The sequence below is a fragment of the Siphateles boraxobius genome, unplaced genomic scaffold, assembly GCF_051911475.1.
Source record: "Siphateles boraxobius isolate OS27281-9 unplaced genomic scaffold, OSU_SipBor_1 12, whole genome shotgun sequence".
Classification (NCBI taxonomy): Eukaryota; Metazoa; Chordata; class Actinopteri; order Cypriniformes; family Leuciscidae; genus Siphateles; species Siphateles boraxobius.
Window position 1 is genome coordinate 13,590,891 of NW_027508722.1, and position 21,610 is coordinate 13,612,500.

Here is a 21,610-nt window from a genome sequence, read left to right on the forward strand (position 1 = left end):
AGTACACTGTAAGTACATGCAAGTCTTTATTTCACGTACTGTAAAATACAGTGTAACCAACAGCTGTCACTGGGGCAGTACCGTTTCAAAAGGTACACCTTTGGATCTTATTTACCCCTAAAAAGTAAATATTAGTACCTTAAAGAGACATAGTACCTGTGGTACATAGTATCTTTTGAAAGGGCACTGGCCCAGTGACAGCTTTTTTTCTTGAGAGTGTATTTGTCCATCAATTCATTTAAAAATAAATCAATGTTAAGAGGTGAGTTATAAACCACTCTCAGTTGTGGTTGGAATCTAGAATTCTTTTACGGTGTGTCTGAACAACATTGTCAATCACACAAAAACAGCTTTCAGCAGGGCTCTGGACAACAGCGAGAGCTTCGGTGCAGTCCTGCGTCAGATAATGCAAGTTGATAAGAAACAGCGCAGCTGACTTCAGCATGTGCTACCTGAATTGTAGCAATTTTGATGAGCAGATATTTAACCACATACGTGATGTGGGCTGCTACGGAAAATTCAGTTTTAGGGGACTGTACGAAAATGCTTGCTTGAGAGTCATTTCTGAACGATGTCCACAACCACAAGACTCACAAACGAACGTCATCTGATACTTTTGGGGTCCTCCATTTTGTCCGTTTGGGTTTCGGGATAGAGTAAACAAAAATAGAGGCGGAATTAACAATCGTCTTTATTGTTTTAGCTGTTACTTCTCGTTTATTTTGAAGGGCTTGTAACAAAGACGACTGAGAGAGGATGTTGTATTCAGACCGTTTCTGAAAGCCAGATCTTATCTTGCAGTGTTCATTTCATTAAGGAGATAATCTGCACATTAAACCCATTATCTGTAGGCTAGGCTGTATCTACAGCTGTGGTTCTAATCATAACAGCCACAAAGCACGAGATAAACTAATAATCAATTGATCTGGCCATTAATCTATATTGTGGCTTCTTCAGGTTACCTATCAAGAATAACTAACTGCCACTATCATCAATTTCTTGGATCTATTTACATAAAGTTCATATTTGTCCAAAATAATTTGAAAGGAATTTTTATCTTTGTTGAAAAGCACTGAACAAGACAATGAATAATTCACGATTAATTCAGGACAGTTTCTCTCAATTCAGCGAACTGCAAGAGTTACGAACATTAGCCGGTTTCATGTAGAAAGGTTCTGTTATTTCAAATGTCCACAATCACTAAGGACTCCATTCACATTACAACACAGAATTAAATCTGTTTAAAAAAGGGTCCTACATCAATTTCCAATATGATCATTTAGTTTTTGTGTCAAACCCGCATTAAGAATAAACTGAATTTAGACTAAAATGTTGTGCTTTGGGCTCAAAGGTAAATTGTGGAAATGGTGTGGTACACTTGATGTTGAATGTGTGAAAATCCCTATTACTAAACTCAGTGAGAAAGTGTAGAGTCACACACCCACGCTGGACTACTTCACACACACACACACACACACACACACACACACACACACACACACACACACACACACACACACACACACACACACACACACACACACACACACACACACACACACACACACACACACACACACACACACACACACACACACACACACACACACACAACAAGCTACTGTTAAAGCCATTAACAAATTACATAAGACAAAGCAAACTAAAAGCAACTATGAGAAAAAAATTAAGAACGAAAGAGGCTGCATGGCAAATTTCTATTAATTAGTGAAAAGTGAATGAAACTTTGACAAGTTTTCTTGCAAACGCATTATATCAGGTCAGTCAAATTACTTTAAGCACATTTTAGGCACACAAACTCACACTTAAAAAAAAAAACACTGATTATTATATCTTTCATTTTTTTCAGGTCCTACTTCAACACCAAAGACATTTTGAATTACAAATCAAAATCCTGGTCTCAAAAACAAAGCACATCAGACCTACACTGCTTTCTGTATTCCAGCAAAATCCTGCATATCATCTCACTCCATCCTTCAAGATGGACCATCCATCTCCAACTCAAGCGGTTCAAGAGCAAACCAAAGTCTTGGACTTTTCATCTACCTGCTAATATGGCGGAGCGAGTCTCGTACAACTACAAACAACAGAGCGAAACTCCTAAAAAGGTCAATCTCAGCTGAAAGCAAAGGATATATAAATGATGAGCGAAACGAAAGAGCAATATGAACGCAAAGTGTTTCGAAACTTGTCCTTTGCGATAGAAGCTGCACAAACAAAAATGAAAACCATTGCGCACAAAGACATGAGGATGAGTCCAATGCGATGTAAACAAGCAATTATCACACACCCACAAACATTAGCAAAAATACATACTTACTAGGCCAGACACAAAACACAAATGCCTACCTCGCATCATCTTCACAGCATGTGTGAACTGCTGTCTTTTTCTTGTGAAGATGCGTCTAAATCACTCACTATGGTTGACAGCTCTGTCTCACACTGTTAATCAAACTTCTGAACAGGTGATTCTGTCACGGTGTGGGAGATGACAGAGAGATTAGGTGGTTTTCTGTCGGTAGGTGACAGAGAGGGAGATCATTTGTGTGTGTTTCTATCTGAGAGTGACAAAGACGGAGAGGGCCTGTCCCTTTCAAACAGTAGATAGGTACACCTCTCTCTCTCTCTCTCTCTCTCTCTCTCTCTCTCTCTCTCTCTCTCTCTCTCTCTCTCATGCATGATGTGTCTACTAAAGAACTTTATGTGCTGTTTCTCTGTCCGTCTATAGGTGGACTCTACTTTCTCTTTCTCTTTCTAATTCAGTGTTGAGCAGTTCACCTCGATAAGCTTTTCTGCAGAGCATCATTCTTCCTGAAATCCTGAATTCCTCAGCCTATCCCTCTCACCTTCCACGCCACACTGTAAAAACTCATTATATTTTGTTTCTTTTTACATTGTTTTTCTCAAAAGTTGAGATAACTTTTGTTTTTAGTGACCATGAAATCAAAATGAACAATTGGTTGTTTTTTTTAATTGTCAGTGCACAATTTTTTTTAATCCATGTGCCCTCCTAATCCTTCTTGCAGTGACTTCTCTTCTCTGATGATGTGTTTACTGGCGCGAGGGCGGGGCAACCTGTCACTCACATGAGATCCACCAATAGCAAACCACAACCAATTCCCGACGGACAAAATCAAGTCCTGCTCTAGTTTTTCTTGTTTCCAGACAGTTTCACTAAAATATACATCACAATAAGGAAGAGAAGACTATCATAACTTCCGTTTCATGCCGACTTTAATTTTCTCAACTCAAATACACTGGAAAAATCAATTGGACAAACACAGTAAATTAAGTTTAGTTTACTAAAATCAAAAAATATTTTTGTAGACGCACAACTACTTTACAAACTCCCAGTTATTATCAAAGCATCCTGAATACATTTCCTTTTTTTTTTGGTTTGTGTTTCATTCTTTAAAAAAAAAAAGGTATAAAAGCTTCCACTGGGATAGTATCCTTTCAAAACTTACACTTCGGTCCCTTATTTGATATTAGTATCTTTTGAAAGAGAATGTTAAAATGCACATGCAGAATTTGAATTGCAAAGTGTTTTCTTTTGCTATTATATTTGATGAGGAACTGTTCAGAGAGGATGTGAGGCTGGTTTGGTAGATGGTATTGGTCTGAACAACCTGGTTAAGATCGTCATGTGATATTGTTGCCGCAGCGTATGGCAGAGTGTTGTTATTGCTTGTCATTATGAATCATGGTCCAACAACGCTATGAGTATTTTCTAATCCTCCTACAGTCATGCTCTAATAATCCCAGTACACTAATATGATGTGTTTTTCCTTTTAGCGTTTTCAAACATTTTTATACAGTCAAATTAACTAATAAACAATCAAAAAAGACTTTGATAAAATGTTATGGAAGTTCAGTGGATGTTTCCATAAAGGTCATATTTGAATGTAAAAACAAAACTTTCAAGGACAGAGGGAAGGGAAAAAAAGAGCGAAAGACAAGAAGATGAGATACTTACACAATGCTTGTAATCAAACACAAAGGCGGGAAGAGTTTTAAACAGCATCTTTTCACCAAAATACTCTGAGATCTTATCTCGATTCAGATGGTGCACACGCCCATAGCTGCGCCACGCACACCTGTGCGTGTGTGTCTACGGTAGCTTTGCTCATGTTTAAACATACAGCTTTTGTGGCTGAAGTAAAAATATATGTGGATACAGGTGCATTGTGTGTGTGTGTTTTTAACAGGTGTAATAATGCACCGCTTTGCTACACTGATACATGGCCCCCTCCCTATGACCACAATGGAAGGGTTCTCTGATATGCAAAAAACAACATGCATAGGGGGTGAAACATGCCACTTCTCAAAGCATGCACACACACACACACACACACACACATGAAAAGAAACTACTATTGTGTTGTACTTAACAACATACTAGCAGAGTGAAAAGAGATACACATGAACAGACTATGTATAACTGATGAATGCTTGAGGTTCTTGTACTTACTCAGATGGGATTTCTTGTGCACTGGATTTCCTAAAGAGGTGACACAAATAATAGCTAGTTAGTGGACACTTTCCGCAAACAGGGCACACTTTTTTTTAAACAGAGGCAATAAAAATGTATATTGTTGTAAATATGTTAAATATAAAATCCAACATAATAGTAAAGTAGCATGGAAAGTAACTAGTTGTAAACGCATCAAATGTCTGTGCTCCCTCAGACAAATTGAAATTATACCACAGTGTAAACATTTTGACCTGTTTGATTGATTTGTTGTAAATTCAATACATTTTAAAAAAAGATTTCTATTGACCTGTGTCCTTATTTTTGGAAGTTGTTGCATTTATCAAGATCAGCCTTCAACCTTGTTAAAGTTATTGAAAGAAAAATGATCAAGCAAATATTTTTCTTTAATTTAAACTAAATAAAAGTTGATCAATAACTACAAACCTACATTTAATCACAAGCAAGCTAGACTGAGTGACAGCTTCATTTATTGTAAAAATATCCATTCTGTATTTTTCCTTTTAATTTAATTTAGTATAATTTGTTTAGCATAAATTGTTGTTTATTTAATGTTTATTGCTAGAAAATAACAAATAACACAAATCAGGGTTTTAAACTGTTAACAGGATTGCAAAAATTGAAAACCCGATTGAAAAACGAATAGAAAATAAAACAGATGTATTTAGTTTAATTCATTTTTAGCTTGAAGCTAAAGAAGTTAATCACCGTTTTAAGCACCTCTTTTCACAAATCATTTGTTGGCCTAGGACCCTATTCTTGAAAAATGCAGTGTTATTCCCACACCTACACACACTAAACAACTAAAACGCTAAAAAAAAACGTGTGTGTATACACTAACACATGCACACAAACACAAATGTATGCTTTTATTGGAATAAAAAGCACAAGCACACGTTAATCGTTCACATGAAAAGCCCCCTCAACCCCCATCCCTGCCCACACACGAGCACAAACAGCAATCTCCGTTGTCTGACGTTTGACCACACTTTGAGAAAGTTCAGATTTGATGCTGTGTTGGCCGTTTCCGATGGGTATTTTTAGCAGTGTGTCTGTCTGAAGACACAGGGCAGGTACGATAAGCATCGCAGGGAAGAACACTTGGCCTCTCTCTCTCTTACTTTCTCTGTCTGTCTCTTGCTCCGACTGTCTCTCTCACTCTCTCTCTCTCTTTGAAGGTCTTTGTGGCTTTTTGAAAAAGTCACTTTTGCTTATGTAGCGGAACACACACAAATAGGTGCGTGGCGACTTGCAGACGTACTCGGAAACAAAGACTCTCAAAGCAGGTATTTCACAACTCCGTCTCACGGTTTGCCTAATAGCAAAAAAAAAAATGACCAGTGCTGAGTTTTTGGTCAATATAGGCTGCTCGATTCTGCTGATTTTCTCAAATTCTACAAGAATATATGTGTTTTCAAGTGTGTGTACGTTTAAAGGCGCATAAGAGCAACAAGGTTCATCGTTTGATCAGATTAAAAGATTCTCTGTAGTACCTGAATCATCAGTGTGATATAAGGCACCAAGGTAACAGATCTAAATGCAGTTAGATAACACAGGCAAGTCCTGATTACACTGCTTATCGCTCAATTCTGGCCAACTAGCGCAGTTACTTGACAACACCCCTATTCCGGGACCAGAGACAGAAAGAAAGAGAGAGCTTTTGACGGCTTGAGGTAATGTCCTTTGAGACTGTTTGCCACAGTTAAAATTAATTAAAAACAATTGTTTAAAATCACACTTTTTCAGAACTATCACTATCTACAGTATAACCTATTCACCATTATCATTATAATAGCATTTTAAAATGTATGCACATGTATCTACAAATTATCAAAGTCATTATAACAAAAAATTGCAAGTCTGGACACACTGAAAAACATACAGATAGAGAAAACTGACATTTGGGCCTCTGTTATCAGTGCCAGATATAAACTTGTCATCACACCAGTCATGCTTGCACTGACTGAACAACACTTGTCAGGTCACGGCTATAGTACAAGTATCTCCTCTTCAACACATTTAATGGGGCTACAAAATGGAACAAAAAATAATTTAACTGAGATGTTTCTTCACTCGTCAACTGTATTTTTTTTTTTAAAACATTGTTGCTTTGACCAACTATCCTCAAGTCACATTTTATCATTGCAGTCCGGCGTTTTTCATGTGATTTTACCAAGAAGCTATGAAGACACTTAAGTTTTAAAGCACTGAATGTGCAGAACTCATGAGAACAAAAACATCTGCATCGTATGGATGGATTCGGACTTAAACGTGTATGATCTTCATGCTGTCAACAGACATCTCTGTGATTGGCCATTACCAAAACATGTTGTAAATATACTTTTGCCGCTCTTCACGGAGCGCATGATGACAATATGCACAGGAGCATTTAAAAACGGCACGACCTATAAGCGGGTACCGAACTGAGTTGTTTTGGTTCTTTGCACTTTTGGTATTTTGTTCAGTATCGACTTGGTGCTGAAGTACCGGTACTTTTAACAACACTAGCCCAGGCAAAAGCTCCCCATCCAACTTTAAAATGGCTAAGAAATTTCTGTGTCAGCATCCAGTGTGAGCCTCTCAAGACTTGCCTATAGGGTTATGAGCTGGAAACAAAGAAATACAGTAAATGGTCAGTCACTCTTGGCTACATTGAGCATGTGATGCATGTCTTTGCATTTATCATTAGCTTTTCTTCTACTTCCATTGAAAGCACAAATTGTGGGAATCTCTTCAACCACCTGGATGATGTAATGGCACCCATAATGTCCAGGAACAGCCACAGTGTCCCCATTACTATACTTGGGGAATTAGGCCCCACGCAGACCGCAGGGCACCTGATGACTTCTCTAACACCTCTAACCTCCACAATCTGCATCCAAGCTGACTCTCATTCCACTTCCAAGTTTCCTATGACATGAATCAGTATATGAAACAAATTTACTCATTAGCAAGTGCCTTGATCATCACATTATGTCACCACAGTCGATCATCATTTGTTTTGTTTATTGTGCATTTTCCTTGAAGCTGTTAGACAAAGTACAGCAATGCTGAGATATGCACTTGTTCTACATTACTGATGACTTTATAGATTGAAAAAGACATGAAATGTTTCTGAAAAAGGAAGGAGCACCGTATACGTTTTATTTCACTAAAAGCCCTAGAAACAGCTTAACCCTGCTTAGCTTCAATGGGTAACCAGTCAAGAACTGCAGGGTGTTAAGCTTCTGGAAACATCAACTGAGAAGTGGCAATTGTCCTCTATTGTTCCATAACCAGAAGTCACTGAGGACCCCTGCTGCTAAACAAGAGAAATCAACAAACAACAACATCCTATAAAAAGGAAAAACTCACCCTACATGAGAAGCTCGCTTTCAAATCAACTGGCTGCGAATGAAAATGAATGTACATGGATAACTATAAAGATTTGTCACAGGCCATCAAAATTATTTCGGTTTTCAGTTGATAACCATTGACATTATTATGAGTATTATTAAGATCGGCCTCATCTGTAGATTCATAAACCGCTATAAGGTAACACATGCCATATTGTCGTTGAGTGTCATTACTTTGTGGTTTCCTTTTGTCTCGCACCCATCTCTTCCTCTGTTCAGTCTTTAAAGTTCTTTCTCACTCCCACCTGTATAAAATCTCCCCCATTTCAGTCAAATGTCACACTCTGCCTACGTAATAGCTTTATTCAAATATTTGCTTAGAAAGGAACTGCGAAAGAGTGTTGCAATGTATGTGAAAGCAGGTAATCTGTGTTGTGGGGTAGTGGATGTAAGCTTCTGGATCTCAAATTAGCCAATCGGCTTCTGGAAATAGATCAGGAATCCAAAGACACTCACTAAACACTAATCTTTCCTTTAATCTAGATTATGTCCATTCTTACCACACACAGAGGTATTACCAGTATTTCTGGCAAGGTTATGTGAGGGAAAGTTAGAGAAAAAGAGACAGTCAGAAAGAGGGACTTTAAGAGATAAACTGAGAAAACATTGAATGTGAAATGAGTCTCAGGGTTAGTATCACAGAGCCATCTAAGCGGTAAACATCAGAAGAGCAATTTTTGCAATAATGAGCGGAAAATTGTGGACATGAACATTCACATTAAGATGAGGACTCTGGGTGGTTAAACCCTCAGTAATAACGTTTACACACATGGCCTAATTCTTCTGATGAAAAGCGGAGTGCTTTGCCTTCTCATCAAACTTGGCAGTTATTAAATCATTCACAAAAATAATGTCAGAGGGTCAATACAATTATTAATTGAAGACTCTACTGTGTATAGAGGATAGATTCAAAAATCACGAAGGCAACAAGATACAAAAAAAGTTATCAGTAGGGTCTACAATCTTAAATATCTAAAGATTTCAATTGGAACCAAAAACCATTTACATCTGTTGCTGTAGAACATTTAAAAGCCATTTAGAAGTATATTTATTCACTTGTTCTTTAGAAAATCACGTACAGGAAGAGTAGTAAAGGAATGTTTATGGATGAGTAGGGATGCACCGATTTTTTTGGTCGATACCAATACCGATTTTAATGAACAACTATTGGCCAATTTCAATATTTGTCACTTGCTCTCTTATTTGAGCTTTTGTCATTAAAATAGATTACACTACAGGGCTTTTGAATGCTTGAATCTGTTTAGTTGATGAACACACACACACACATATAGGGCTGGGTATCGTAACAAAATTTTCGATACCGATACCTTGACTTCGATACCGGTTCCTGAACGATACTTTTTTCGATATGAATTTTATGAAACCAGTTTTAACAATATAACATTACCTAAAAAAATTTTTTTTTATTTTTTCAGTCAGTTTGTTGACATTTTTACACATATTTTGAGTATGTAAAAAAGCCGCAAAGCACTGGCGAAAGTAGCCTAATGATTATGGATGTGTCGGGAAACGATAGCAAGGAGATATTTTAATTGTTTATTAATGAACAAATGTTTACAGTGTGTTGGCGGCAAAGATGATTACTGCGATGCTGACTCGTCATTCCTGCAGTAGTGAACGTGCGCGCGCGCCTATATGGATTAGGTAATCAAACTATTTATTTCGAATTGTTTCGTATAAAAATAGATATATTTTGACCGTATATAGGACTATTCCTCATGTCTTTGAGGCAAGTATCCTATACGCTGAGTTTCGATTCATTTGTGACGCGCTCCAGTTCTTGCAGTCGAAGACGGATAAACTTTCTACTCTCAAGTGTATTCTGTGCGCTTTTAAGTGCCTTATGATTTACCGTGTTGCCTTCTGACATAGGTAGGTACACTTTTGATCATTTCCACATATTTTCTATCTATCTGGGTTGGGACGCTTACACACACACACACACACACTACAGCCTCTCGTGCGACAAGACACGTCTCTAGGCAGCCGCGTAAACTAGTGTTTTTCCGCCACAGCCAATCATGCTGCATGTTTATTGTTTCACTGACGTTGACGAGATTAACCACTTAGGTACCGAAACTTGGTACCGAAAAACAAGACATGTTTCGATACTCGGTAGTATCGACGCAATTCGGTCGGTACCTAAAAAGTACCGAACTCGGTACCCAGCCCTACACACATACAGTATGGACACACATAAACACATAAAACGCAACATAAAAGCTACATGACATTTCTCACTGGCGATGTAATAATGGCGCTGTTCTTGAAAAAGATAAACTTAGAGATTCAGTAATAGAGATGCTGCTGCCAAAGACTGTTGAGAGACACACAAATTCAGGTAATTCACACACGCTTAATCTCTCTCTCTCTCTCTCTCTCTCTCTCTCTCTCATATAACTGCATTAGTCTGCTATCAGTGGCTAAAGCCTCCATTACTAGTTCTAAAATGACGTTTTGGAATTGGAGACGGAGGCTTGAGATTAGATGCATAAGAAATTAGTCCTAGACACAAAAGCTTTTTAAGGAAAAAAACCTGATAAATGCCTTGAAATACATCTGAACAATGTCTTGAGGTGTGGTAACCGTAGTATAAGCGGAATAATTGACCCAAGGTGGTAATGCGGCCACAACGTGAAGCAAAAATAAAATTATTATTTCCCAATAATTCAACGAACCGTCGTCAATTGTTCTTTTACTCAGTGTTTTGACCATGTTTTAAATCAGCAAAGTTCAAAAACGCATGCATTTAAGTAATACTAGCTAGTTTATTGCTGCATCATAAAATAATTACAACAGAACAAAGGTGCTTTTCAGGTAAGGGTTGGGTACCGTTCACACTTTAACCTGTACCTGAAATTCAGTACCTGTTTTCGGTAATTTAGGCATGTTTATCTCAATAACTGTAAAGAAACTAAGTCATTTGTAGAGGTGTTATTGATATTATGCCAGAGCTGCCTTGGTCGCTGTCTGTCATTGTCTGTGATGCTTGAATATTAATAAAACAACCATTTTAGCAACCGAAAACTATGTTTTCCACAAATTCTGTGTTGTGAATTTTCTAGTTATCAAATGACAAGACATAAAACATTAATTGAATTGATCTTTATATGAAATTAAACTTTTTTGTCAAACAACATGAGGCACAACTGAGCTTTATACTGTTATAATTACAACACATAAAGTGTGATTATTCCTTAAAAAATAAAGTTGTGATAATAATTTATTATTATTAGTGTTAGTTATTAAATTAAGATATCTAAATTCTACTGTACAACAGTAACATATTATCAAGTTGAACCAAACTTCTATTTTGACGGGTTGTGGTGAAGACCTTTGTGTTTCCGTGTGTACTTGTGATATAACAATATTTTTTCTCAAAAACAAACTGTAAAATGCTCTCAGAGCGGCTCTGTAAATGCATTCATGTTCTCAAATAGTAAGATTGCAGAGGCTGAAAAACACCGCGAGCATCACGCATGCTTCAGTGCGTGTGTGGTAAATGAAACCCCGCGTCTCATTCACACAGAGACACGCAGAACATGCAGGATTCGTATTTAAATAGTCTTACTCTCGCGCCCACATGCGTTCTCAGGTACCGAAATTTGGCACCGATTGACTTAATGTGAAGCGGTACTCGACGGTAGTACCGACATAATTCGGTCTGTGCCCTTAAAAGTACCATGTTCGGTACCCGACCCTATTTTCAGGTAGGTCTAACAGTAGTTTTCACGTACAGAAATAATCAAATGCAAAATATATTCTTCAATGTATAAATTATTTATACATTAATCCTTATTAAAGTTACAAAAGTTATTTAGTCAAGAGTAATGAGTGATTTTGTTGTTGTTTGATTAACATTAAAAGACAGAGGGCAGTGCAGCAGGAATATTAGGCTGCAGTCTTAATTCAAAGGCCTAACTTCAAATTCTTCAACGGACTCAGACTACAATGGCCAAGCCTTCGAAGTCCGCAATGGTCGGACTGAGAGTTGTTAGATGGGACAGTCTGGCCTACTGAGGACTGGTCTTGTCGCCAAGCAACTGTGACAGCTGCCGTTGACGAGCGGCAGTAACGTTTGTGCTGGACATTTACATTCAACTGCCTAAAAACACAACAGGGTTCAAAACCTGTCTAAATATAAGCTTCGGCAGCATATAATCAACATTAAACATCAACATTATGTCCCAGGCCTGGTGTCATTCACGCTGCCACCGGGCAGTGTCCTTATTGTCAAGCCCTGCATTTTGTTAGATTTAATTTTGCTTTAGCATGTATTTAATTATTTTAACCAGAGAAAAACGTCAGATTATGCAAGAGATATAATCCAACTCAGTGTATTAGTCTATTAATTTAGACGTAGCCTAAATTCTTGACTTTGTAGCATCTTCAGACCAATTTATTGATTCTATGTATCATACATTAACAGGGGAAAAGTTAAACCCTCTTGGGTTTTTCTTTAAAGGAATGTCTGTGATATCAAGTTACCACAGACAATAATTTCAACAATAAATTTCAAACAAAAATGTTTAGCAGGGAGGCTAGATGTTCTAGACGGATGAATTCTTGGTTATGCATTAAAGATATAATCCCATTCATGCATCTCAGAGCACATTGTGGGAAAGTTATTGTGCTTACTGCTTTAAATAGCAAGAGTTTAAAAATTGGGTATAATTCAGCACAGAAAAAGTGGATAAGTGATTCAATCATAATAATCACATGTTAAAACATTATGTAAACATACCTTTGAATCAGAGTGCATTAATGTTAATCCAAAAAACTTCCCCCATATACTTCCATTGTAAGAGCATTGCATGGGTTATTCCAACTGAAGAAAGAGTTTAAAATATTGTCTTGTCCACAGACGCAGATGTTAACTTATTCTCTAAAATGGACAATATCTATAGATTGGTCTGAAAATGCCTTTTATTTTTTTAAGTGCCCTATTATGCTTTTTTAAATGTTCCTAATTTGGTTTTGGAGGTCTCCTACATACATATGGTCAAAAATCACTATAATTTTTTTATCTGCACATCAGATCTTTTCTCACAGTGTCTGAAAAAACGTGATATATGATTCAGTACAACTTCAGCTTCTCAGCTACAACTACAGTGTTTGAGTGCGGATCAAACAAACGTTGCTCACGAGAGCAGCCAATGAAGACCATCCGCTGGCATTATGCATATGTTACAAACCTTTGTAGATATGTTATGGAGGTGAAACTAGAATTACTGATGACTCGTTTTAGCAATTCAGAATCGATTCTTTCTTTTAGGAGACAACTTTATTTGTCATGCACTTTGATCTTTAAAACTTTGCGGAACTTTTACATTCAGAAACAGCTATATTACAGCATGAAAGATATATCCGGAAAAGCAAAACAGGGGAATTTTACGAGTATAAAGGTTTTTGACTGAAAATGTAAAGACGTTGAGAAGCACTAGTGTGTGCACAGGTGAACGTAGGGATGAGATGTTGACTCAGAATAGGAAAGTTAGGCTTATATGATGTACGAGAGAGAGATGAGACGCAACACCGGAGCAAGTGGGAGCTCATCAAAGAAGAGAAGCAGACAGAACAAAATAGAAAGTAAATGTGGAGGAGTTCAAAACAGAGGTAAAGTGTGTTCAGATGATGCAGAAAAGGAGTGTCAGATAAGGGAAGTGTGAGAACATGTGGATGAATAGCATGTTTTAGATAGCGCTACATGAAGAGAGTGGTAAGCTGACAGGACAAGAACAGAGGCATGACACAGCGTTTATGTATTCTCATACACAAATATGGAATGTGTGTGTGTGTGTGTGTGTGTGTGTGTGTGTGTGTGTGTGTGTGTGTGTGTGTGTGTGTGTGTGTGGTGTGTGTTTGTTTGTTATAAATTGTACAAGTCCTATTTATGTATAAGCAATGTCCGAGACGTCATCATCAGTGATGAAAAAATATTACAAATACTGTCAAAAGCCAATTGTCAAACCATTCAAAATTTCTAAAAATAATACGATTTAAAAAAAGCAAAGAAAAATAATGTCATATGAAACACAATGCTGAGCAAACCTTGCATTAAAGGTGTGAAAAAACCTTTCATACCATTTAGATACATTATACCTACACAAACAACTGAAACTGTCCCAAATTGATTATTTGATAATAATTCAATTAAATTGAATGAAATATTCCACCTCCCACGTAATGTTTTGCCAGAACTCATATTGCATGAAAGGGTTTAATGGTTAACACACCACACTGCTGTGTTAACTTCCAGTTTAAACAGAATAAGGTCACCGAACAAATTGATCTCGGCAAAAGAATGTCGTAAGAGTGACATAGCCAGAAGTTCAGCTTCAGATAACCCAATACACCAGTTTCCAATTAAAGCAATACTCTTTCAGTTGAATAAGGCCCTAAAGAGACCTATTGGGTTGCAAGTCCCAAGTAAGACACCCTTGAGGGAATTTCATTTCAGTAACTAAAGTATAGTCTTATCTCTGTGCTACTTGGTCAATAGGTATCGCTTTCCTTTCCTTTATTCCTCTTTTATTTCCCTGACTTTTTGTTTCATCCCTCAGTTCTCTGGAAAAACAAGTGCATCTCTAAATTCCTGCCACACAACTGGTAATATTTGTCATATATTTAACATCATTACAAAAATGTGCTCACTGTTATATACTATTCAAATCCTCAAATCCGGTTTATAGATCTGTGTTTGAATTTCAGGTTCTCCACAAATTAAATCTACAACCATTTGGCTATTGCTTTCTTTACAATTGAGAAATATTCTCACTTTCACTGTTATTTGTACCTGAGTGACATCATGTCAAGCAGCTATACTCCATCTAAAAATATTTACAACTTTTTTATTATTCTTTTACTCAATCAGAAAGACTACACAAAATGGTTCCAAAATGGGGGGTTTGCAGCAATGCCAAATAACTATTTTGGGTTTCCTTTTGGGCAATGTAAAATGTCAATTTTCCAATGGAAAATTACCATTGACACTATAGAACCTTTATTTTTAAGAATGTACATACAATTTTTGTATACTTACAACAGTTAATTTGTCAAACCCATGGTTTAAATCCCAAAGTTAAAGTCCCCCTGTAGTCAATAATTTTATCCCTTAAAACTCATCTTTGATCACCAAAATTATATATTTAAAGTTTTTTTCCTGTGAAAAAAATTCTTCTAGCCTTAAAGGGGTCATTTGATGCCCATTTTCCACAATTTGGTATGTTTCTTTAGGGTCTTCACTGTAAAGTTTGTAACATACTTTGGTTAAAATTCCTCAATGGTTATATAAAACAACTCTTTTTGCCTCCTCAAAAACAGCTCTGTTCACAGCGACCTGTTTAGGTGCATGTCTCTTTAAATGATAATGAGCAACTGTTCACCCCACCCCTCTTTTTCATAGGCTCCCCTATGTAAAGTGCTGCCTTGGGGACAGTATACAAATGGCTGAGGGCGGAAATATGCTAATACGTGAAATGTGCTAAAACGCGACAGTCCGTCAGCGGTCGTGGACGGAGCATGTGCAATATTGCTCAGTAAATCCAAATGGCTTGATTATCGAGAGTGTTAAGACTTTTTGAGGATAAAAAAAAGGCTGTGAATGGATTTTATTCATTGTATGGTGGTTGTGTCCACACACTGCAAAGACACATTTATATGCAAACACCATATAAAAGTTAATTTGGCATCAAAATAGCTTAAATGTAACTACTACAGCCTTTCTTAATTTAGTATGTAGATTCATGAATATGCAAATTGGACCCGCCTCCACTCACACCAGTCCAGAGATCCACTAACTGTAGGCTACTGTAATAAACGCTGCAAAATGGCAAGTAGAAATACTGGTTTAAATTAGCCATACATGTTTGAACCAGAAACAGATTCAAAAGAGGAAGAGTGAATTATACAGGCTCATCTTCAAGTCGAGATTTCAGAAGGGTATGCGTTTTATGTATGGCTCTTTACAACGTCGGACACATGACGGTGATTAATATGATAAGCCTTTTGCTTGACTGCGTTATCAAACAGCTAATAATGTGTTGCTAATGTTACATAAACTGTGTTCCCAGTCACCATCTCAAGAGTCAGACAACTGCTTTCTAACAGTCAGCATCCTTACAAACACTTTGAACAACCCAACATCAGTGGAGAAAGGCATATAGTTCATTATAACATCGTAATATACATCATATACATAATTCACCAGCCACATTGCTAAATGTAGGCCTACACGTTTTTTCATAATAACATAAACAAATATACTGGGATAACCTGGCTTCTCTTGAGACTGCCCTGCTTAGCAGCATAGTTAATGATATGCTAAAGCCCGCCCACACGTTGACGTGATTGGATACAAGGTAGTTTGTGACGTCAGAAACACCAGCTATGCAGTTTTTAAGGAGAAAATGGTTTGCACATGGTTTGTCTTAAAGCATAATAAAAACACCACATAGACATATAAACAACATTAAAACGTACTCGGTTACTAACGTAACCTCGGTTCTCTCTAGAGAGGGAACGAGTACTGCGTAATATCTTACGCTATGGGGAAAACCTCTTTTCCACGAGATATTGAAGCCAAAAATTATCCTTTAATTTTGATTAATGTAAAACGCTGTGCGGCAGCGTGCAGACATAGGCAAGACGGCTCGCGCGCCTATTGGCTGCCCTGCGGCAACAGCAGCAAGCCTATCGAGAGAGGCCCTGCGTGACGTGACATCCAATGGGGGTGCTTCGCGCCCATTTCGTCACGTCCCGCCAGAATAGGCGTGGCCTTGGCCTATAAATACGCTCGACAGGCTGATACAAACTGGTTTTCATCGCTGAAGCGAACCAGCACTGTTGTATGCACGGCAAGATACGCAGTACTCGTTCCCTCTCTAGAGAGAACCGACGTTACGTTAGTAACCGAGTACGTTCTCTTACGAGAGTATCTCTCGTACTGCGTAATATCTTACTCTATGGGGAACACAATGTAAGACGCCGTGCGTACTGGGATCCGACACCAAAGTCCCAAAGGCAGTAGCCCGGGGCTCATATAGTGCATAATCACCGTAGACTCACAGAGAGTCGGAGAAGAGAGGCTACCAGCATCATTCCCCATGAAATAGCATCCCATAGGAGCTAGTTATGTCAACAGTATATCCCGCAGACAGGGTGAACGCGTTCAGCCTGAACTGGGCAAAAGTACGGGCTATTCAACACCCATGGAGCTGTTCCATCGATCAGTGAGCGATACTCAATCAAAACTCAGCATTCTGCGCCGGCGCAGCGGGACAGATAGTACTGAATTCTAGACCGACAGCAGCTTGGCCTGTAAGGCGGGAACCTCTAGGTTATAGAACCTTATAAATGTAGACGGCGAGGCCCAGCCCGCTGCCATACAGATATCATGCAAGCAAATCCCACTAGACCACGCCCACGAAGAGGCCACGCCTCTCGTGGAGTGCGCTCTGACACCCAAAGGACACTGCAGGCCCTTAGAAGTGTAAGCCAGCGCTATGGCATCGACTATCCATCTGGATAGGCTCTGTTTTGATGCGGCCAGTCCCTTGGAGTGTCTGCCAAACAAAACAAAGAGCTGCTCGGTCTGCCTGAAGACAGACGAGCGGGACACATAAGCTCTCAGCGCCCTGACGGGGCAAAGGAGATTAGCATCCGCCTCCTCATTGTTCACCGGGAGGGCGCACAGGGAAATAACCTGGGCCCTGAACGGTGTGTTGAGGGATTTTGGCACGTACCCGTGCCTTGGTTTGAGTATGACTTTTGAGTCATTAGGCCCAAACTCCATACAGGACGCGCTTACTGAAAGCGCTTGTAAGTCCCTCACACGCTTCATTGAAGCAAGAGCCACAAGAAATACCGTTTTGAAAGACAGGTGCTTCATGTCTGACAAATGGATTGGCTCAAATGGGGCACCTTTCAGGGCTTCCAGAACCGTAGAAAGGTCCCACATAGGGACTGAGGGAGGTCTGGAAGGATTCAGCCTCCGAGCTCCCCTGAGGAATCGCACGACGAGGTCGTTTTTCCCCAGTGACTGGCCAGACGTCAGTTTTGCAAACGCCGTTATGGCCGCCACATATACTTTGAGCGTGGACGGGGTTCTACCCTTATCCAGCAGCTCCTGAAGGAAGGAGAGCACTTCCGTAACCCCGCAGTCTACGGGTGAAAAGCCCTGAGCTTGACACCAGGTAGAGAACACTGACCATTTCGAGGAGTAGAGCAGTCTAGTAGACGGGGCCCTAGCCTGCGTGATCGTGTTTAACACTCCCTCCGGGAGGTTAGCGGGTACCCGTTGATGGCCCACACATGTAGGGACCATAACTACGGGCGAGGATGCCAAATCGAGCCCTTTGCCTGAGAGAGGAGGTCTCTCCTCACCGGTATCGGCCACGGGGCAGTGCTGGTCAGCTGCATCAGGACTGGGAACCAGGTTTGGTTCGTCCATAGCGGAGCCACGAGCAGCACTGGGCATCCATTTTCCCTGATTCGTTCCAGCACTTGAGGCAGGAGCGAGACGGGGGGAAAAGCATAGAGTGGGCGTCGGGGCCATACGTGGGCCAGCGCATCCCTGCTCTTGGAGAAAAAGTTCGGACAGTGAGCGTTTTCCTGGGACGCGAACAGGTCAACCTGCGCTCTGCCGAATGTCTCCCACAGCAGTTGGATCGCCTGCGGGTGCAGCGACCATTCCCCTGCTGGGACATTGTTTCTGGACAGTCTGTCTGGTCCCAGATTCAGGTGACCAGGCACATGCGCTGCTTTCAGTGAAAGCAGGTTGTGCTGAGCCCAGTCCAGGAGGCGTTTCGTCAGCCTGTAAAGGCTTCGGGACCTGACGCCGCCCTGGTGATTTATGTACGCCACCACTGACATGTTGTCCGACCGGACTAAGACGTGGCGGCCTTTTATCTGGGGACAAAAGCGCCTTAGCGCGTTGTCTACTGCCAGCATTTCTAGACAGTTTATGTGTAGGAGCTTCTCCCATTCTGACCACTGGCCAAAGAACGGTCTGCCCTCGAGCAGCACTCCCCATCCCGAGGTGGAGGCATCCGTGGACACCACCACACACTCGAGGGAGTCCCCAGACTCACGCCTGACTGGTACCAGTCGGCTTTTTTCCAAGGTTTCAGAGCCGAGACGCATTTCCTGTCGACCCTGAGGCGAAACAGACCAGCGGCCCAAGCCCCGGGCGGAACTCGTGCTTTCAGCCATAACTGCAGTGGGCGCATGCGAAGCAGGCCCGCCTCAAACATGGTGAAGCTGGCGGGCGAACCGGCGAGCTTTCACGGCTGGAGAAGGATCGGGGACCCGCTGAGTACGGCGCTTTGCGGCGCGGCACTACAGCGGGCGGGAGTCTCACTCACCATGGCAATAGCTGGCCTCCTCTACCGATGCAGCTATCTTGTCGTCACTAATGGCGGAAGCGGCGGCGGCCGCTGTCCCTCAGTGAGCGACTCGATTGAAGCTGGTGAAGCTGGCGGGCGAACCGGCGAGCTTTCACGGGCTGGAGAAGGCTCGAGGACCCGCTGAATACGGCGCTTTGCGGCGCGGCACTACAGCGGGCGGGAGTGCAGACTCGGAGAAAAAATACCAGGCAAGTCCTCAGAGTCACCATGGCAATAGTTCCACAGGAACGAAGCGTCTTCAAAAAGACGCTGCTCTTTTAGATAAAGAGAGAGAGAGAGTGTGAGTCGCGACGGCGAACACACACTCTAGCAGTGAAAAAATATTAACGCCGGAAAGCGTAGCAGGTACGGCGGCTGAAGGCGGCGAGGTGAAGGCCAGCGGCTTCAGGCTCGAAGGCTCGTCCCGCAGAAGGCTTACTATCAGACGGCGCGGCTTCTCACTCCGGATCCAGCGATGCAGTAGTGCTTCGCTGAAGAGATGAAAATCAGTTTGTATCAGCCTGTCGAGCGTATTTATAGGACAAGGCCACACCTATTCTGGCGGGACGCGACGAAATGGGCGCGAAGCACCCCCATTGGATGTCACGTCACGCAGGGCCTCTCTCGATAGGCTTGCTGCTGTTGCCGCAGGGCAGCCAATAGGCGCGCAAGCCGTCTTGCCTATGTCTGCACGCTGCCGCACAGCGTTTTACATTAATCAAAATTAAAGGATAATTTTTGGCTTCAATATCTCGTGGAAAAGAGGTTTTCCCCATAGCGTAAGATATTACGCAGTACGAGAGATACTCTCGTAAGAGAACTCGATTTTCACCACAGGGGATCTTTAAAAGAAATATAACAACAAAAGTGAAAACGCACCCAGCACTATGAATGACCGAAAATCACAAAAAATGACACTGCACGTTTAACAAGAATAGATAAGGCTGCAGAACACTATTTTGATGCACACTGTATCAGTGGGAGAAGTGACAGAAGCCAGAGAGTTGTGGTTTAGCTGGCTCGCTTGGCACAAGCGCTGTGGGTAAGTGTGGGACTGGCGCTGGCACACAGACAGGCACTTCTGTCACATAAGGGGGTGTGTATTTTTAGAGCCACTGCTGGTCTCATATCTAACACTGGATGTGTGTGCGAGTTTGTACCACGTTTCACTAGTGATTGACACTCATACACACACACGTGCAAACTGAGATAATTTCCGACCAATGCAGCAGGTATTTTATGATTTATTGAAATACACGCTTACCTCTCTGAGTGTTGTCGTGGTTCGGGTGCGGCGATGCGGGCTCATCATTTTCCATTACTTTCCTGTCAAAACTCTCCGTGCCAACACCTTAGTTTATTTGTGATTAGTGTTTATTATTATTACTAAACTAATTACATAAATTAAAAATCCACTTAAAGGAAAAGAAGACAACAGCGGAGACTTTAACGACCGGGACGCCGCAAACGTTTTAACAAGCACATCGCCATTTTCAATAATCCCTTAAAAGTTGGCTCGTCTGGTCAACAAACAAAAAAGGTTTAAGTCAAAATGCTCCTCCGCTTCGCTGTTGTTTGAATATAACTAACATGCATAAATGACATTTCAAAAGGAGAGAAAAATAGTTGACCAGCCCCGGAAAGAGAGAAAGAGGGAAAGAGATAAATGGACGGGCACTTGTTGGATAAATAATCGACCGAGTGGCCTCTGGCGCGCGCAATGACTCTGTCCGTCCAGGCTCGCGCAGCGGTCGAGCTGTCCCGAGCCAGTACGGTGTTATGTCATCAATCATTATGTAATAGGCGCAGGAAGCGCGAGAGTAATGCTTTTAACGGGAGACTGAAGGGTAGTTTATGAGCATTTTTGTCCGGTCCACTATAATTGTGTGCTTTTTATTGTATGCTCTAACATCACACCACACTACAAGGCACTTTTTTTTTTTTTTTTTACTTACAGAAATTCTGTTCCAAGCTGTACCAAACTTGGCTACATAAACCGGATTAAATAATATTTTTAAAATATTTTTATAATTATTTAATATATCTCTCAGACGTTTCAAATTTATTATAAAGAGAGCAGTTTCATTTGTTCTGGACACATATGGTCAATAATCCTTCAGTGATGTGTTATGTAATGTGGATTCAGCACTGAACAGTCACTGGACAACATGAGGCGACTATGTCAGTTTGTTAATACACTCATTTATTCAACTGTTAATCAGGAAATAAATATTAACTTTCATATACATACTAATCCTTTTCCACAATCCCTAAACCTTATTTTATCGTCTTAGGTCTTA

General features: G+C 40.4%; 2 protein-coding genes across 5 annotated transcripts in view; both read right to left on the reverse strand.

Moving 5' to 3' along the window:
- Window positions 1-21,610, reverse strand: part of arhgef5 (Rho guanine nucleotide exchange factor (GEF) 5) — a 186,953-nt gene that overhangs the window by 41,446 nt on the left and 123,897 nt on the right. The gene's annotated exons all lie outside the window — the stretch shown is intronic.
- The window catches only part of rorc (RAR-related orphan receptor C), a 50,968-nt gene that overhangs the window by 24,690 nt on the left and 4,668 nt on the right, over window positions 1-21,610 (reverse strand). Inside the window, exons 1-2 of one of the 4 annotated variants that reach the window (XM_077208485.1) lie at window positions 20,575-21,063; window positions 4,490-4,519 (exon numbers count right to left, since the gene is read on the reverse strand). In XM_077208485.1, the coding sequence (XP_077064600.1) occupies window positions 4,490-4,519; window positions 20,575-20,629 (85 nt within the window). In that variant the 5' untranslated portion in view covers window positions 20,630-21,063. Of the gene's footprint in view, window positions 1-2,367; window positions 2,588-4,489; window positions 4,520-20,574; window positions 21,064-21,610 lie in introns of those variants that run through there. The other 3 variants (XM_077208514.1, XM_077208495.1, XM_077208505.1) reach the window with 3 other exon arrangements.